Source organism: Phyllopteryx taeniolatus, chromosome 15, assembly GCF_024500385.1.
Source record: "Phyllopteryx taeniolatus isolate TA_2022b chromosome 15, UOR_Ptae_1.2, whole genome shotgun sequence".
Lineage (NCBI taxonomy): Eukaryota > Metazoa > Chordata > Actinopteri > Syngnathiformes > Syngnathidae > Phyllopteryx > Phyllopteryx taeniolatus.
This window is the reverse complement of record NC_084516.1, coordinates 12,681,274-12,700,285: the sequence shown is the minus strand read 5'-3', so window position 1 is coordinate 12,700,285 and position 19,012 is coordinate 12,681,274. Positions and strand designations below refer to the sequence as shown.

The window sequence follows — 19,012 nt, the reverse complement described above, 5'->3', positions numbered from 1 at the left end:
AGTTTAGAAACGTGTCCTTTAATATACAAATATGTATTTTACATTCTGACCATATATGTAATGATTTATTTTGTAACATTGGAACAATCATAATAATTTGAATTTATGTATGTACTCTAACTGTGAAAGTACGTTTGTTTCCCAGTTAACTGAGGAAAGTTTCCCATTTGGATACACAAGAAAGTAGAAGCACAAAGTGTTCATAAACCTCATGGCATCTTAGCCAATGTGAGTTGGCATCCATGCCGGTTCCGCAGCGGGTGATCATTCGTGGATTACTCACCTTGTAACCGTGAAGCCTGTATGAATATAATATATAGTTCACTAGCACAGATACTTATCACGTCTTCATTATTATAAAAAAAACAAAAAACACCACCGAACCCATCGTCAGGGTCCTCTCAATTTCCCGCCCGAGGCGTCACATGTCCTCCCCCTAGCCCCCCCCCCCCCCCCCCTTGGCCCCTGCCAGGCCCCAGGTCGATCTGTCTATGTGGCCCTGCGCTGACTCCTCATTAACACATGAATACAGGAGAGGAAAGAGCCTGCGAATGCTTGGACGCCAACAGAAGGCAGGAAGATTTGCAATTCAAACCTCTGACCGACCCCTCAGCGCACACACACAACTCACACACATACACACCCACCCCGTACCCCCTATCCTATATACTGGGGGCACAATTGTCAACAGTATGATTGAGCATCTATATAAAGGGGGAGAGTCAGGGAGAGACAGATGTGGATTCACACAACCATGTTATACTTTTCTAATGACAAGGTTCGACACCAACTACTTTTATATACAACATAACATATGGCTACGAGGATGTAAGCTAACAGTTCGCCATCGGTTTTGCACATCATATGGCGTATTTTGTTGGAAATATTTGTATTATATCTCAGTAAAATTATTATTTCATACAATAATTCATACACAACAATGCACGGTGCATAATATCGTTTTGAAAAAATGTCAAATGTTCCAATTTTACAATTGGGTTTAAAATTACTTAATAATATTAATAAATTAGGCAGCACAACTGATTAGCACATCTGCCTCACAGTTCTAAGGACAGGGGTTCAAATCCGGCCTCGCCTGTGTGGAGTTTGCATGTTTTCCCCGTGCCTACCTGGGTTTTCTCCGGGTACTCGGGTTTCCTCCCGCATCCCAAAAACATGCATGGCAGGGTTAATTGAAGACTCTAAAGTGCCCGTAGGTGTGAATGTGAGTGTGGATGGTTGTTTGTCTCTGTGTGTGCCCTGCGATTGGCTGGCAACCAGTTCAGGGTGTTCCCCGCCTCTCGCCCAGAGTCAGCTGGGATAGGCGCCAGCATGCCCGCGACCCTAGTGATGACATGCGGTACGTAAGTGGATGGATGGATTAATAAATTAATACATATATTTAAAAAAATCTCTTTTAATAAAAATAACTAATATATTTCACTTGATATAAATTGTAATTTACCATCAACATTTATTGTTATTCCAAAAATGTAATTGTACAAATAAAGGCTTCCTCCCTCATATTTAATTTTCAATTGATAAACTTTTAGTTTTGTACATTTACTATTTAAATTAAAAAAGACAATAAAAAATGATAAATTAAATAAAAGCAAATACCTTTATTTCAAAAATACATTTGTACAAATACAGGTCTGCCAGGCCTAATGTTTAATTTGTGTTTAGTTTTTAAATTGAATATTTTGTAGCTTTTTCAAAAATTAAAAAAACGTAAAAAGTATATTAAAATAATAGTTAATTAAAGTAAAACTACTTATTTGGGGTTAAACAAACGAATTAATTTTCAAAAATAATCGCCTTTTTTTAAACTAATAAACTTCCCTTTAATGTGATACAAATTTTTATTTACCACTAACATTGTTTAATATTATTCCCAAAATAGGTTTATATAAACAAAGAGTTCCCCGCTAATGTTTACCTTTTAATGTATAAATGTTTACTTTTGTTCTTTTGAATTAAAGAAACATAAATAATAGGTTTGTACAAATAAAGACTTCCTCACTGTTTACTTTATAATGTATAAATGTTTACTTATGTTCTTTTGAATTAAAGAAACATAAATAATAGGTTTGAACAAATAAAGACTTCTTCGCTAAAGTTTACTTTTTAAATGCATACGTTTACGTTTGTTCTGAATTTAAAAAAGTAATAAATTAAATAAAAATAAATATTACTTAAAATACATTTTTACAAATAAAAGAATGCCCCAAATAAATATAATTTTATATGTTTAAGTCTTTTATTTTGTAGCATTAACAATATGCAAAATAAATTACATGAAAATAATAATGCATTAAATTAATGGTAATTACATTTGTTCCAAAATCAATTTGTATTAAAAAAAAAAGGCCTGATATTTAATTTTCCAAGTAAAATTTTTCTCTTTTCAATTTCGGAGGGTGAGGGGGTGACGGTTCTGAGTTTTCAAATCTTCTCGCCAAACGGGAACGAAACGTTCTTCATGGCATCACTTCCGGCTGCGGCCCGCATCACTTCCTGCATGTGCTGACAAGATGGCTGCCTCCGTTGCCATTCATCTGGAGTTTGGGTAGGTGATTTGTAAGACTTCGCGACTGCTCGCACTGTCTCCAGACGTGCCCCAGCGTTCATTTATTGGGGGGGATACGACACTACGCGACAGCTCGAGGAGTTTTTGCTCCATATTGACTCTTCGGTGTAGTTCAAGAAGAAGTAAACCAGTGGCGCAGCTAGCTTTGTTTGTAGCCTAGTCAGTGCTTGCTCTGTCACAAGTATTTATACGTATGCTTGATTGGCAAACATTCTAAATGCATTCGAATTTAGTCTGCATGAATATACTTTAATGCTAGTGATAGTTGAACTGTATGCTTTGATGTAATTAAAAGTGGTGTGACAGATCCATTCAGCCTGCCCCTGTTGCACCATTGTCATCTTTTAATACAGCCTGACTCGCCCGTTACTTAAAATAGATTTGTGCAAGAGAATCTGAATGTCCGTACATCCATTTTCTATAGCACTTATCCTGGGTGGCGAGTGAGCTGAAGTCTATTCCAGCCGATTGTAGGCGAGAGGAGGGAGATACACACCCAAATTGTAAAAATACAATTTAAAAATATATTTACCACAGAAATAATTTTAGTAATTCTAATTAACACACACTGATTTCATGCCGCGGCACGTGTGATGACTGGTTAGAGCGATAGCCTCACAGTTCTGAGGAGCGGGGTTCAATCCCCGGCCCCGCCTGTGTGGAGTTTGCATGTCTCCCCGTGCCTGTGTGGGTTTTCTCCGGGCACTCCGGTTTCCTCCCACATCCCAAAAAACATGCATGGTAGGTTAATTGACAACTCTAAATTCCCCGTAGGTGTGAATGTGAGTGTGACTGGTTGTTTGTTTGCATGTGCCCTGCGATTGGCTGGCAACCAGTTCAGGGTGTACCCCGCCTCCTGCCCAATGGTAGCTGGGATAGGCTCCAGCACGCCCGCGACCCTAGTGAGGAGAAGCGGCTCAGAAAATGGATGGATGGATGATTTCATGTCAGAGACTCAAGGGGGGAAATACCTATCTGTTGTTCCTGCTCTGCGTGCCTTGGCCTCATAGGGGCAGTGTAGTCCGATGCATCCATGGACGTACACATTTGCAGAAAAAAAAGAATAGAACAACATCGCGATAAAACATTAACTAGTTTTTCACAGAAGAAGGAAGAAAATATGCCTGTGAGTATTGTTATATTATCTCTCTGTATGTGTTACTACAGAGTTTGTGTATAAATATTCATTATTTGAAGGTAAATCCCACCTGCGATCTAATGCTAATTCTAGCTAGCCCTTCAATGGGGATTTCCATTGACTGTTCTCATTAAGATTGCAATATCTAAAACGATCATGTGTGTCTTGTATTTAATTATACAATGTGTGTAATTCTTTTTGTTTTTAGTGTTTAGTTTAACCATAAAGTACACCTGGGGTGTCATTAAACTGTTTAAAGCACGCTCTGGGAGGTCAGAGACTCTGTTTGTGTGTGAGTGTCACAAATGCACACACAAACACACAGTCTGCGTGTCACTTTGTCACTTATATTATACCGGTACTAAAAATACCCCCAAAATTTACATTGTTTAATATAAAACTAAGCTATTACTGTTCCATTTTCCAATATATTTGTACCTTTGGATTGTTTTGTCACTTTGTGATATTTAAAATGTTAGAAAATGAATAAAACCAATCTTTTTCACCCCATATCGATCAGAGGAAAATCACGTGATCGACCCCGATTTTCGATCACATGATCGGATCGGGACATCCTTAGCAAAAATTTAAATATGTAATTGAAAATCCCATTTTCTGTATTGTATTATTTTTTCAGTTATATCATCTTAAAACCTAATCAAATCAGTTTGCAATAAACTTATGTTGAATCTCAGTAGCCGAAACAAGTCAAATCACTGTCATTTATAGGTATACTTTTTTTCAAATGTTTTTTGTTATACTTTATATGGACTGGATGTTGTAATATTTTGCTCTACTGCTTTCATATCTGATTTAGACTAAGCTCATTTTGAAAAAGGATTGACTGTTAAATTATAAACCCACACAATTCAAATGCTTCTTTTTTTTTTTTTTTTTTTTTGTTTCCAGAGGAGGAGCGGAGCTTCTTTTTGATGGTGTGAAGGAACATCATGTCACTCTTCCAAGCCATGCAGAACCTTGTGAGTATCTTGCTACATGTCACCTGTCTACTGCTTTTTTGTGCTATGGGCCATGACTAATCTAAAAGTATTGTTTCGGTGCCATTTCTTGGCATCTTGGTGCCAACGAAGTATGTTGAAATGAAGGGAGGAGTATTATTTATTCAGGCCATGGCCCTGTCTAATAGAAAAGTAGTGCTTTGCTGCCATCTTGTGACCAATAGGCCATTATAAACCTTTTACTGAATCGTCAATTACTTGGATTATACACCATACACGATTAGTCAACTCCATTGTCGTGATTTTGGGTTCTTGTACACTGTCAGTGAAATGCAGTAAGCATTTAATTACAAGTGAATACTTAAAGGTATCATTTCAGGGCTTATGCATGAACGTGACTGTATCAGAATGTTCACAGGTCATTAGTTGGCGTTCCTAAAAGTTAATTTTTGGTCATACTTTTTTGTTATTTTTAGTCATGGTCTCCCTGTATCTGTTATGGAATTCCCTCATGTATTGAGTTATTTCTCATTTTTGTTCTTATGGTGATGACGTAACCCAATTTGTACGCATTTGTTTTTAGCTACACTGCCAACTACTGACCGGGTTTACATACAACAGTGTTATCCTTTGGATCCAGTGATGTAGCAAAGAAGGTCTCTCGCCATGGGTAACAAATTTGGGAATGTCACAATTTTAAAATAAAATAAAAAGGAGTTGACTTTGCTTCTCTTTTGGCTTTGGACACCGCTCCCTTGCTTGTTCAAAAGTCCCTGTTCAACTATGATGTCTCCAATGTACGAACATTAGTTGTGTGTGTGTGTGTGTGTGTAAATGGCCAGACTAATGTTCAATGTGACAAACAAACAATGTGCCTTGGACTTACTTACTTCCGCAATGCCAAACATAAGCAACAAATACGTTGGCCCTCAAGGGTCCCCCCCCCCCCCCCCCCCAAACCCATCCATCCATCCTTCTGGCCATCAATTTACTGTTGCGCTTGTCCACATTAGTCGTAGCATACAGCCTTGTATAAAGTACCTGAAAGCGATACTTGAGTAAAAGTGCAAGTATCCTAACAGAAAATAACTTAAGTAAAAGACTCCTTGTAGAGATTACGAGTAAAACTCTTAAACTATTTTGCATTTGATGTACTTAAGTAAGCGGCACGGTGACCGACTGGTTAGAGCGTTTGCCTCACAGTTCTGAGGACCGGGGTTCAATCCCCGGCCCCGCCTGTGTGGAGTTTGCATGTTCTCCCCGTGCCTGCGTGGGTTTTCTCCGGGCACTCCGGTTTCCTCCCACATCCCAAAAACACTGTCGGGGTACACTCTGGACTGGTCGCCAGCCAATCACAGGTCAGGGTCAAAAAGGCCTAACTACAGGGCCACTGGTTTGCGGGCTCTGGATCCATTTACACAACGATCATCTCAATAACGCTGTAAACGTAACCCTCTTTTTATGTTTTTGTGGCAGTTCTGTTACTCATCTTAAACATGTATAAACTATGAAGAGCCACATGTGTTTCCCATGTCCGTCCTCCGATTATACCGCTGTCTGTTTCTACCTCCTATTGTCCCTCACGGGTGGTGCCCGAGTGTGAACGGAGGCAGTAAAAGAGGCTCAAAGGGCTTCTGAGGCTTTACAAGAGTGCAATTAGGGTCCATCCTCCTAGTCCTCTTATTGTATTTATTTATTTATTTGTCAGCACTGGCTTCTATTGGAAAACAAAACGAAGGGAAAAAAATTCAACAAAGGGGATTCCCAAACGCTAAAGTCAGAACCTTGCTCATTAGCAGCAGGGCTAAATGGTAGTTTCCTTGCAGGTTGAAATGAATGAGGGAGAAATATGTGTCGTATTGGTTTTGGACCAAACAAAGGACGAGTGGCCGTGACGCTGGAGTTACCACGGTGACGACGGCACAAAAGTTGACCAGAGGAGAGAATGTTAAAGGAGATATGACCTTATTGCACCACACATACTACCCAAATATAGGGGCATCTTAATAAATGTAAAAAAAAATAAACCACATGCACCCATTTAACAAATTAAAAAGTACAACTATTATATGCAGGTTAATTGAAAAGTAACTCCCTATTTTTAAGTACTTGTAATTTATTTCTGAACTATAATTCTTACAAGAAATGAACATGAGAAGAAAGCGTATTGCATGGAGTTTTATTTAAAATTCGATATGGGCGCCAGCATTAGTCACCAGATTCTCAAGCCGCCTGGGAACCGCATTAATTGATGTCACAAGGATGGTGGATTGTTTTTTTTTGGTTTGGTTGGAAAATTTGGTTTGTAATTTTAAACAAAATAATCGATCTGAAAAGAAAACAAGAACATAGATTTAATTCAAATACATCATGGAACATACACAAAAGAATACACAGAGAGAGAAATATGTCATGATTTTAGTTTTTATAATTTTGATGATTATAACTTACAGTTAACAAAACCCACAATTCACCATTTCAAGAAATAATGATTTTTTGTTGTTGTTGTAATGTATAGAAATTGGCTAGGAATTCTTCTTAAAAGTATTTTTCCCCATGTTTAATGAATCTGTATGAGTTTCACGTTTTGAATTGAACTACTGAAATAAATGAACTTTTCTACCATATTCTAATTTATTGAGATGCACCTTTCTTACAAACTCCACTTAGTATGAGCTAATACAGTTGTACAAACCTTCCAAATACAACGAAGTAACAAACATTCTTAATGGATACTCTCCGACAGTGTCAGTCAAAACTGAGCGTTATCTTTGTAAAGACAGATTATTTAATATGGCCCTCAGATCTTACGAAATTGTGCAAGTGGTCAATTTAACACCTCCTCTTTCCACCATATTTGTATCATTTACATTAAACATTTGTAAGGCTCCAGCCTAATTGTAATTGTTATGTAGCGGGTGTGTGTGTGTGTGTGTGTGTGTGTGTGTGTGAGATAGAGTGTGTGCGTGGGTGGGGTTTGGGGGTGTTGAGGGCAAATATAATTGCTTCTGAATCCTTCTTATTTGTCTGTGACCCAGCCGGTGATTGATGACCCTCGACTGAAAGACCCCGCCCCCTCTCTCCTCTCTCCTACACTCCCCCCAATGGTCTGGGGGTCTCACCGTTTTTACATCAGTCAAAAGATGGATAACTCGTCCCCCTCCAGTCACACGACCGTCATAATCGCTTAAAATCTCCCAAAAAAGGGCGAGTACTGGGGGAAAAGAAGAAAAAACAGGCGGTTTTGAATCGTCGTCAAAATGATACCCTTTCCCTCCCTTCAGTCGCGTCTCTTTCCCGGCACCCACGCAGCGGCGTAATCCCAAGATGCACTGCGAGGACGTGACGCACTTTCCTCCCTTTCTCATTGCTCATGTCCATTTTGTTTCATCTCCGTTCATTCCTGATGACGATAACGATGTCCTTGTTCTCCACCCCCGAGCTCACCTTTACTCATCGCGACACCTTTTTACACCACATACATTTACTGTACATTGGGCTGCTGTATCTTGTTTAATCTCAACTAGCAGCCTTTAACACAAAAGCTGCTAAATGGCTTGTTTCTATTTTAGGTCACAGTTTGAATGATGGCCATGTCTTCCTGTTTGCAGTAGGAGGAGAAGAGCAGGTTTTATTGTAGGGGGTAAATGAAAAGCAAAATTGGGAAGGGTGCGAGGGGTAATGATGGAGAAAAGCACATGCTAGTCGATAGTAGAGAAAGTGAAGAGAAGAAAGATGGGCTCGTCACCGCAAAGGCAGTATGACTTTTCTGCTGATTACTTCTGTTTTTAGCCCTGCAGAGCTGTGCGTGCGCGAGTGTGTGTGCGTGTAACATTTCGTACACCTGCACCATCTAGGAGGTGTATCACAAATTATTGCCTTTACAAAGAGAATGAAGCTCACTTTTTTTCAGGGACGGCTTAATTTTGCAAATGTATCTAATTCTACTGCATCGTATTATACTCAGAGCTGTCTCTAATATTTTGGTTACCATTGTGTGCATTGGTGGAGCTGCGAACATAATGTTAAATGAATAGCTCGCCGATGGAGTCAAAACACATTATTTTGCAAGCATATCTAAAGTGTCCATGGAGTGTATGTGGCTATACAGTCAATCGCTGGATATACAGTAGAGTGTGTGTGTGCGTGTTTATATATTTGTTTAAAAATCTCTAAACACAAATCGTTTGACTTCTGCCTTATAGCACTGCAGTGAAAATGAACATTACTCACATAGTTTCATTGTACACGCACGCATTCTCTCACACACACACACACACACACACACTTTGACCTGACAGGTTGCAAATCTTCTCATTTGCTCCATTTTTGCCACATTGCTCTGTTATTTTATTTTTCTTAACTTGCAGTACGTTGTTATTGTTTGAAAATAATGCACAATTTAATTGTATTGTTTTTCTTTTTCTCAATTAAGAGGAACATTTTGATTATCATGAATGGTAGCTGTAATAAGAAAAGCAGAAAGAGTCACTTTTCCCATCGTCAATCATTTTAAATAGCTTTATTCAACCATTATTTTGCCTTTCAGAGCTGCTACGTCACAGCGTAGATTGACTCATATCTTCATCCTTCCTTTGCATCACCTCTCCTCTTTTCCCCTACTTTTGTTTCCTGTCCCTGTCATTTCCGCTTCCGCTTGTGACTGTATTTAAAACAGGGATAGGCAATCTGCAGCACGTGGGCCATATCCAGCCTTGAAAGCATTTGGTCCATCAGGGTACAATTGTAGAAACAAAGCCCTCATGAACTGAATATACTCAATCTACAAATGCTTATTATCCATCATATGTTTTCATAAAATTAGTATGGTCCTCATAAGACTTTAGAAAACCCAAAATGCCCCATATAGGAAAAATGTGTGCGACGTGACTTTCACTAACAGATCTTGCACTCATACACTATTGTAATCATTTTGAAGATACACACATGCACCCATTTAACATAAGGTTAATATATTCATTGTGCGATCGTGTTTAGCGGAGGGTGGGGGGTTGGATTTATCCTAAAAGTGCTCATTGTCGCCCGGAATGAGCGCGGCTTAGCCCTTTGTCGACGAGGTCAGCGCCGTCGCAGACGAGGTCACGCTGATTCAATGCCGGCCGCGATGACGTTCAAGCTCGGGCGCGTTTGACTCTAACCAAGGAAACAATCACGCTTACATAAGCATCTTATACACAGGTATGATGTGTGGATAGCTGCAGATTCATGCTTACAAACGTTTTCATCATAGTATTTATACCTGCTAATAGCTCTGGTATTGCTGGTGTTTATTTCATCTTCAGCTGCGTATATATAGGCTATTTGCATGTAGATGTTTTTACATACAACACTGCTTACTGGTATTGCTGCTGTTCACATTCGTTTGTGTAGAGATTTATTCATTTAGATTTGTCCTTCCCATCTGCATATAGACTATTAAAACATAGATTTTTGCTACGGACAATGTTGCTGACCTGTCTTGCTGCTGTTTGCATTCCTTTCATACATATAGTGTCTGCCAATTTATGTTCATTTGCCATTCACATCTGCATATATCTCATACTCTTAATTGATATATGTATAGTTTTTGTTACACCCGACGCTTCTGACTCTTCTTTGCCCTCTTAACATTCACATCTGTATATATGTAATATGTATTTATTTATGTACAGTTGTCAATCTACTGCTAATAGTATTGCTGGTCTTGATTTCATTCTCAACTGCTTACATGAACACTATCAGCGCTGTACTCTTTTGCTTCCTACAATGTTGCTGACGGTCCTTCCTGCTGTTCACATTCTGTCTGTAGTATTTCTTCAAGTACAGTAGCCACATACACAGCTGCTCTTATTCTCGGTCTCACCGATGTAAATATGTATGTCCATATATATTATTAGATGTGTAATTCTTTATTACTCTTTTGTGTTGCTACTGTCAAGTTAGCTGCTGTAAAACCACAATCTCCCCATTGTGGGACTACTAAAGCCTCATCTATTCTATTCTGGTCCGAGCAAGGTGATCAATGTCACCCTTGGCCATTGACATTAGCCTTCCCCCCCCCCCCCCCCCCCCCACCCCCCTCCACAACGCCAACACATGAACTCATACATAAACATGCAGTCACGTCTTGCCTGGTGCCTCTGTCCCGTCGCGTCACATCGACCAGGAGGCTGGAAAGCACGCACCTTGACCTCTCACCCCTGACCTCCGTTGTCTGCCTTTTTTTTTTTTCTTTTTTTTTCTTTTTTTTTTTTTTTTTCTTCTTTTGCAGGGGACATGAAGCAGCTGCTGGTGTGGATCCGACACAACCTGCTCAAGGAGCGGCCCGAGCTCTTTGTCCAGGGCAACACTGTGTGAGTGTCCTCCATATTGTCGCTATTCTGTTCTCGAAAGAGGGTAAAAAAAAAAATGGCATCATTAGAGATGATTGGCTGTATATCTGTCTTACTTTTACTGTGCGCCTTTGCGGACCACTATTTATAGCATCACCTGACCGCAAAATGGAGCTAGCCCACCTATAAACCTGCTCTATCAGATGTATGCATGTGTATTGTCTCCTTTCATCAAGGCATTTTACTTCTACTACCATTTTGTGATCATTTTACAATCTTTGTTGTTCTTCCGTCCTTTAATCATCAATTGATACATGATACACACAGATGTCGTGTGTGTGTCATGTGTGTCTGTCATGACTGTTTCCCTCCTGCCCCTCCTCCTACACTTGTTTAAAAGCCTCATCAAGGATGTGTGCAACGCTTCTGGCCCTCCATTAATTTCAACTGACATTTTGATTTCCTTCATAATCTCTATATTTACCCTCCTCCATTAAGTCTCATCTAATAAAAAAATGGGAAAGCTGAGAGTGAAAGGGAACTTGGACCCTTAAAATATTCACTGTAAAAATAATAATAAAAAAAAAAAAAAAGGCTACACATGACCAGGTCATTAAATTTTGTGTCATTTTTTTTGGCCTTGGAAAAAACATTCAACTGTTTTCTCCGATCTGTCTCCTTTTTCTTTCTATATATTTCATTCTATTACACACCGGGATCTCCAAAGGTCATTGACAATGTTTTCCCCCCCAATAAATAGTTTTTATAGTTTTTAATTTTTCTGGAAAACTGTCTCAAAAGTGAAAACTTTCATTTCAAACCATTATCATGTGTGACGTCAGCAAATTGTGCGTGTGTGTTTGTGACGCACCAATTCGGCAGTAACAGGAAATGCAATTTACAGCATTGTGTGTCTTCAGACAACAATACGATTACATATCATGTAAATAATTCCAGCAATAGCTATAAAACAGCACTAGGTAACGGTATCACTCTCCATTGTCTGTTTGTCAAGTGTGGTCAAAGAGAGTTCCTTTAATATTCAGTTTCATTATATATATTTGTTTTATACTTATATAAGAATGTTAAATTGGTACTTCCCTGTACAGTTAGTACATGTTTTATGATGGTAACAGTGTAAAAGGAATTTTTCAAGTTTGCATTATTTCCTATGGGAGAAATTGTTTTGAAATTAAAACAACTGAGAAGGCGTCACGGAACAAACAGATCGTGTTCGACTTTGGAGGTTCGGCTGTACTCGTTTCTGTTTCCGGTTTCTGCTGTGTATCCTGTGTTGCTTGCTTTCCACCCCACAAAAAAGCAGACCACACGCATGGAAAGCAAGGGGGTCCTGGGGTGCTCTGAGTTGGGGGAGGAGCTTTCGCTTGCATTCTCCAGCACAATTTTGTTTCACCCACCTGCCCCAATTAAAAATATAAATAATTGGTAAATATTCATTTAAAGAATCATAATCAAAATGTATCATATTGCAAAATAAAACAGATTTTTTTGTATGCCCCTACCCCACTAAAGTATATATAAAAAAGTATCCCAGTAGCATTAAAATAATTATAAATACGAAAATATAAGATTTTAAAATCATGATTTTTTTTGTTTTGCACGCACAAAGATCAATAATATATATTTTTTTTAATCTCCAAATTTTAAAATAATTGTAAAAAAGATCATCAAATAGTGTTATTATAAAATAGCATTAATCTGTTTTTAACTCTTTTTTTGCATGCAGCACCCCACTAAGATATGATTTTAAAAAAAAAATCCCCAATAACATTAAAAATGGTATTTATATTTTTTACATTTTTATACATGTGCAGCATTTGAAAATGCATGTCTATCTTTTTCTGTCTTGTATCAATATTTGTGTTGTGCATTTTTATTGCACTGTATTGCTTTTGCACAAGTACTGTATATTACGATGTTCCTGCTTTACCTTGTATTTTATATAACTCCCCCACCACCATGGCCGTCGTCCTTTTATAGGAGACCTGGGATCCTGGTGCTGATCAATGACGCCGACTGGGAGCTAATGGTGAGCACTGCCATATTTGTAGCGTTTACACACATCTAGTCTACACAGAGCAGAGAGGGCAAGGCTACAGTTTGTGGGCCATATGTGGCCCTGCCGGAGCATTTGATGTGACCCGCCTTGCAAAACACAAAATCAAACTTCAGAGGAACTTTTGTTTTTAGAAAAGCTCAAAACACTTAGCCCAAAAATGGTGATAATACAGTATATATATTTAATATGCCTGTTGTTGTGGATGAAGGGGGGCAGCCTCCATTTTGTGCAATGCATGGCTCGTCACAGTGTGCATGCTTGTCACAATTAGATGATGAGCACGAAGGCTAATCTGTACACTGGCAGAAGGCTTTCATTGTGATCTCTTTAGGTCGACCACATATGATGCCTGACTTTGTCATCCATGTGCACACACACACACACACACACACTCACTGTTTAAAGGCTTCAACGTGCACGAGTCTATTCATGGCAAATATGTTTGTATTGACACACGGATATTTCCTGTGTTGTGTTGTGTGGGGCCTCCAGGGCGAGTTGGACTACCGCCTACAAGAGCAAGACAACGTGGTGTTTATTTCCACGCTACACGGAGGATAGAATACACACACACACACACACCAACAATTACACTATGCTCCCCTCATTGACATCCCAACAAAGCTGAACCCCATTGGATGAAGCGTCAGCCTCTCACCAGACTGTCAAGGTGATGGATGTTTTTCAGGAGTCATAGGGGATCTCAGATGGCTACCAAGCCAATTGGATGACTTTTTTAATTTTTTTTTTTTATTATTATTATTTTTAATAAACTGGACAGGAATCATGGCAGAAGGTGCTTGCATGATGGTGGACACAATGTTTGTGTTTTTCACCCATTATTCATTTTTACCGTCCTTTTTAAGATATTTATACTTTTAACTGCACGATTAAAATGCTATGGTTTTGTTATTTTTCCAGAATAAAACCTTAATAGCAGGAGGAAGGATTTTTCTTATATTCTCACAAGGGTGCCATTTACCAATTAAATTAAATCCAGCTCCATACAAAACTTCTCTTCATAATATTGCAGTCATTTATTCAATTTTTTTTTTTTTTTACATTTTATTTATTTTAGCAACCATTAAAATATTATTTCTATTACAAAATAAAGCTCGATGACTAGCAAGATAGAATGTTGGCTCTGATATTATCACAAGTTTGCCATTAACCAGTTCAATTAAATCCATCTGTACAGAAACATCCCCATCATAATATTGTGAAAATTTGTTTGTTTAATATTTTCTAGCCAATTAAAGTATTTACTATATGGAAATATTTCTGATGTCACAAGGGTGAATTTATCAATTTTATTAACATAAACCCATGAATCTCTATACAAAAACATCCACATCAGAACAATATTGAGATCATCCCCCCACACAGTATTTTTCAATACATTTTGGAATGCACAATTAAATTTTTATTTTATCCCTAGAATAAAAATGTACCATTTAAATTAACAAACCCATTTCCATACAAAACCATCGGCACCACAACAATGTTGACAATTAATTTTTGTAGTTTACCCCCTATGTTTCCCCTTTTTAATGCTAGCTTTATTTTTGGGAGGAATGCTGTTTCTGATATTATCACTAGTGTGTGCCATTACCAATTAACTGCAACCAGATCCATATAAGACATCCTCATGAAAACAATATTTTCTTCAGTGTTTTAAATGGTTTGCTTATTTGTGTATGTTTTCTAATTAAGACTAAGCTTAACAAGTAATGATGGAGGAATGTGTTTGATATGATTCCAATCCTGGCATTTACCACACCCACGTGTAATATACGTGTACTGTATATGTGGTCACACAATATGTAGTGTTACCATACGAAATATTATAATAAATACAGTACTGAGCTCATTTTAGAAGAAAAGTCTCATTATTCTCCATTGTTTTTCTTTTTCTTTTATTTTAATATAGAGACTATAATCTTAACTATACTGTGTTTCATTTACAGTTGTCATATACACAATGATATTGAGACCTATTTTTCCCATTTTCTGTCTTCTTTTTTTAATTAACGTTACCTTAACGACTGGTAGTAATAATACGGTGTTCTGGTAGTATCCAAATGGTGCAATCCATGTAATTTAAGTTAAAATAAATAAAATAAAACATTTGTGAAGTTATGTACATTTTAAAGGATGACGATTAATGCAATTTGTGTTTTCTTTACTTGCAAGGCCTTGTCAAATGCATTATTTTTTTAAACAAATGAACTTGTCTTAAAACTGTTTTGTTTTGTTTTTTTTACCTTTATATCCACGCATTTTCTTTGTTTTAATTTGACATACTGATATTTTTAATGCATCTACTTTTATAATCACTTGACCGGCATTTTAAGCCTGATAAAGGCCTCCTGCGGAGCCATCCAAGCCACGCGTGTGTGTGCGCGCGCGCGCGCGCGCGTGTGTGTGTGTTCAAGGATCACTGCGGGAGGTCGAGGTGTCGCCTCGGGCTTGCCCTCTCCTAGGAGCGCCCCTGGCGACCCAAAAGCCCCCCCTCTCGCCTGTAAGGTCCCATTTTGCAACGGGTAAGCGTCCAAGAATAAGCTGGAAAGGAAATGCTAATGAGTCAGTGGAAACTCAAAAGAGATACTTTACCAATTATTACAGTTTGATTTCAAAAGAGGGGAGGGGGCTATTTCCTGTTGTACTGTACCTCTTTCCTTTAACATTTAACCTTTTTTTCTTTACTATTCATGACGTGTTTATTTCCAAACATGCAGAATTTGTAGCACAGCATGCAAGCACACTCAACGTGGATGATTGACAGGCATCGCAAGTTTCTTCTGTCATTCTTTAAACCAATCAGAAAATGTATTTAATAATACAGCACATGCCTGCCATTGATTAATGCTTTACAACCAGTTAAATGTTTTTCTTTACCTCTAATTTTTAGTTTAGGTGGAAAAATCAATCCCGTTTACCTGACTTCATGTGTGTGTGTGGGGGGGGGGGGGGGGGGGGGTCATAAAGCAACACGTTTTCCACGTGCACGCAATAATGCAGAAAAACATGTTTTATACTCACATGCAGAGATTTTGCAATCATAAAAAGAAGAGTGTTTGTGAGACATTTGTTTGCGGGTGCACGTGCAAAATATTGCAGGGCATGTGTCAAAAATGTAATTCGCGTCGGAATTTAATCCTAAAATTCTTCGCAATATACTGTAATTGCGCGTGTGTGTGTTCCATATCAACAGAATTCGATATTCTAACAAGACAGTGTTACAACCTCTTTATTTTTTCCAGTTGTTGTCATTTTTCGAGTTGACAAAAATGCATTCATCACATTGAACAAATAAATTAAAAGGGGATACTTTGAAGCTTTAAAACAAGGGAAAATATATTTAAAATACTGATAAAATCATGTACCATCAGGTGTATCCCCCCCCTCCCCCGTGTGTGTGCACTACATTGTTGAAAACATTTCAATCAATCGGAATCAAAGTGTTTCATTAAAGCAGCTTTCTTAATGTGAATTATAATGAATAGCAGTTATTGTATATGCAGCGTTTTAAAGCCAAATATTGCATTCCCTTTATTAATTAGTTGGTTTTATTGCCCAGTACAGCTTTTTTTGTTTCTTCCCCCAACATGGTGGTGGAGTTTGAGGTGATGCCGAATGTGCGTCACTGTTGCTCGCAGGGCGGCCTGTCAGCACTCAACGTCCTGCTTTTCTACTATTTGCCAAACCAAAGTCGATACATCGACGCTCACCGCTCGATATTTGCCATTTAAAGCAAACAGCCTTGATTAGATGTTCGACAAAGTGTAAATACCAATCGGGGGGGGCTGCCAACGACGTTGTCCCTGAACGCATCACGAGACCTGTGTCATGCACTCGCATCCATTTTTCACGCCCTGTCCGAACTAACAAAAATAACACCTTTTGCCCCGCTTTTTGTCCTTCCTTACCTGCAGTGACAATAAAGAAAAAGGGAGGCCTCGACGCGACGCGACGCGACGTGACGTGACGTGATGAGATGAATGCGAGTCTGCAGCAACAGATGTCCATACACAATTCTTGGTGGTCGTACTGGAGTGGACGCAAGAATTGCGTTTGGACAATCAGCCGCTAAAAGACCCCACTTGTCCTCACAGGAAGGTAAAAATAAAAAAAAAAAAGACATGCTTGAAATATTATTTAAAGGTCAAATAGCTGCAAATGTCCTTTTAGCCAGACTTATGATTTTTCATAAGGATTTTCAGTAATGTGCATTATTTGTGACATTCTCACTACCTCAGCATTGCCATTTCCCAGTGAACCCTCAATCTCACACACGGACACCGTTCCTCCTTGGTCAGGACACTAAACATATTTGCTCATATTACAAAGCAAAATATACCTACTAAAGCAAATACACTTTTTCAGAACTAGTTTTGAAGTTAACCTCAAGTCAGTCCACATCTCTGTAGCAGCACCTGAATCACATTTTCCACTTCAATCAAAATTATATATATATATATATATATATATAAAGCACCTCCTCTGATGTCCAAAAATGAGGAAGCGTTTATATTAAAATATGCATATTTGTCACCAAATGAATTCTAAAGTCCATTTGGAGGACGCCATTTGTGCACCTGTCATTGGTTCACTTCCACACACACTCACACACACAAAGGCTTTCCGATTGGAAGAAGAATGCACACACACACACACACACACACAAAAGATCCTTCCCCCGTTTAAAGGAGAATACGCGTGCAGGTATCTTCGGGATTAGAACCCCAAAACGTCTTTAAAAAAAATTATAATAATAACGAAACATCACACTCTTAGCTCCCGTCCTTGGTTCACTTCCCTGCTGCGTTCAAGTCCCACTCACGCGTTGATGCGTTCGAATGTCGCTCAGAAAAATCAAAAAGGTGCAGCTTCGTCCTTGCAGAGTGCCCCCCACCCTTTTCCTTCCACGCCATCCTACCCTCGTGGCTGTCGAGCTGTGACTGGATGCGTGTCCGTGTAGCCCGCTGCCTTTTTCTTGCGCCAACAAAACGAGAGAGAGAGTGAGAGAGAGAGAGAGAGAGAGAGAGAGAGAGAGCGGGGGGAAGAAGGGCTTTAAAAAACGACGCAAGAAGCAGGGAGGAGCGCCGAGAGCCTCCTCGCTTGGTACTGAATTTGAATAACACCACGGGGTGATAAATGTCCATTGTACTGCTTAAGTCATGAATCTCTGCTGTCCTCTGTGCCACGCGCGCGCGCGCGCCGCACGCACGCCAACAGCTGCGATGAGAAACCAGCAGCTCCTCTTAAAGACACAACAACCGTTTTCTCTTCTCTCTCTCTCATCCCCCCTTTTTAATCATTTTTTTTTAAAGTGAGAGATTACAATCGTGACACTGTTTACTCTGCGGCCCGCACTGCATGACGTGTCAGTGTGCCTCTTGCAGCCAGGCACTTGCCACATAAAGTGGTGCCTTCAAGCGCCATGTGCAGCCATTCTGCGGAGAAGAGAGGAGATTTGTGTACGAACCACAGCTCCTTGTTGGCTAAAGAAGAAGTGCACAATGGGAGGTGACAGAAGGCGTGTTGTCATATCGTGCAACTTTGTCTATGTGGACGATTGCGCCGCGTGCGCAGCTGTCAGAGAATGTGACAATTGTACTTATTATTGTGCAGCACCACACCATGCGCACTATATTTCTAATATTTTGCCAAACGTTTTTGACTAGACCAAAAAAAAAAAATAAACTTCATACACCAAGTGCCATCTAAAATAATACTTGGCTTTTCAAGTAACACCATAATGTCCAACATTGAACTACAGTAGCATACTAGGCCCAAGTGTTTAGAAAAACCGAGGCAGTATATATATATATATAAATGTGTGTGTGTGTGTGTGTGTTGAATAAGGATTCAAATGTAAAAATGTATTGTACACAAAAGTGAAATAAAATG

The 19,012-nt window shown here is 39.0% G+C and overlaps 1 protein-coding gene across 1 annotated transcript; it reads left to right on the top strand.

Annotated features, from left to right (window-relative positions):
- The first annotated feature begins 2,429 nt into the window (after positions 1-2,429).
- Positions 2,430-14,969, top strand: urm1 (ubiquitin related modifier 1). The gene is made up of 5 exons (XM_061800386.1): positions 2,430-2,569; positions 4,638-4,708; positions 10,959-11,040; positions 13,021-13,069; positions 13,592-14,969. The coding sequence occupies exons 1-5, from the start codon at positions 2,535-2,537 to the stop codon at positions 13,658-13,660; spliced, it is 306 nt and encodes a 101-aa protein (XP_061656370.1). The 5' UTR covers positions 2,430-2,534; the 3' UTR covers positions 13,661-14,969.
- Positions 14,970-19,012: the final 4,043 nt, after the last annotated feature.

Coding starts and splice junctions, on each gene's coding strand:
- urm1 (XM_061800386.1), top strand. CDS start 2,535: ATGGCTGCCTCCGTTGCCATTCATCTGGAGTTTGG. Junction 2,570..4,637: donor GCCATTCATCTGGAGTTTGG/GTAGGTGATTTG, acceptor TTTTGTTTCCAG/AGGAGGAGCGGAGCTTCTTT. Junction 13,070..13,591: donor ACGCCGACTGGGAGCTAATG/GTGAGCACTGCC, acceptor TGGGGCCTCCAG/GGCGAGTTGGACTACCGCCT.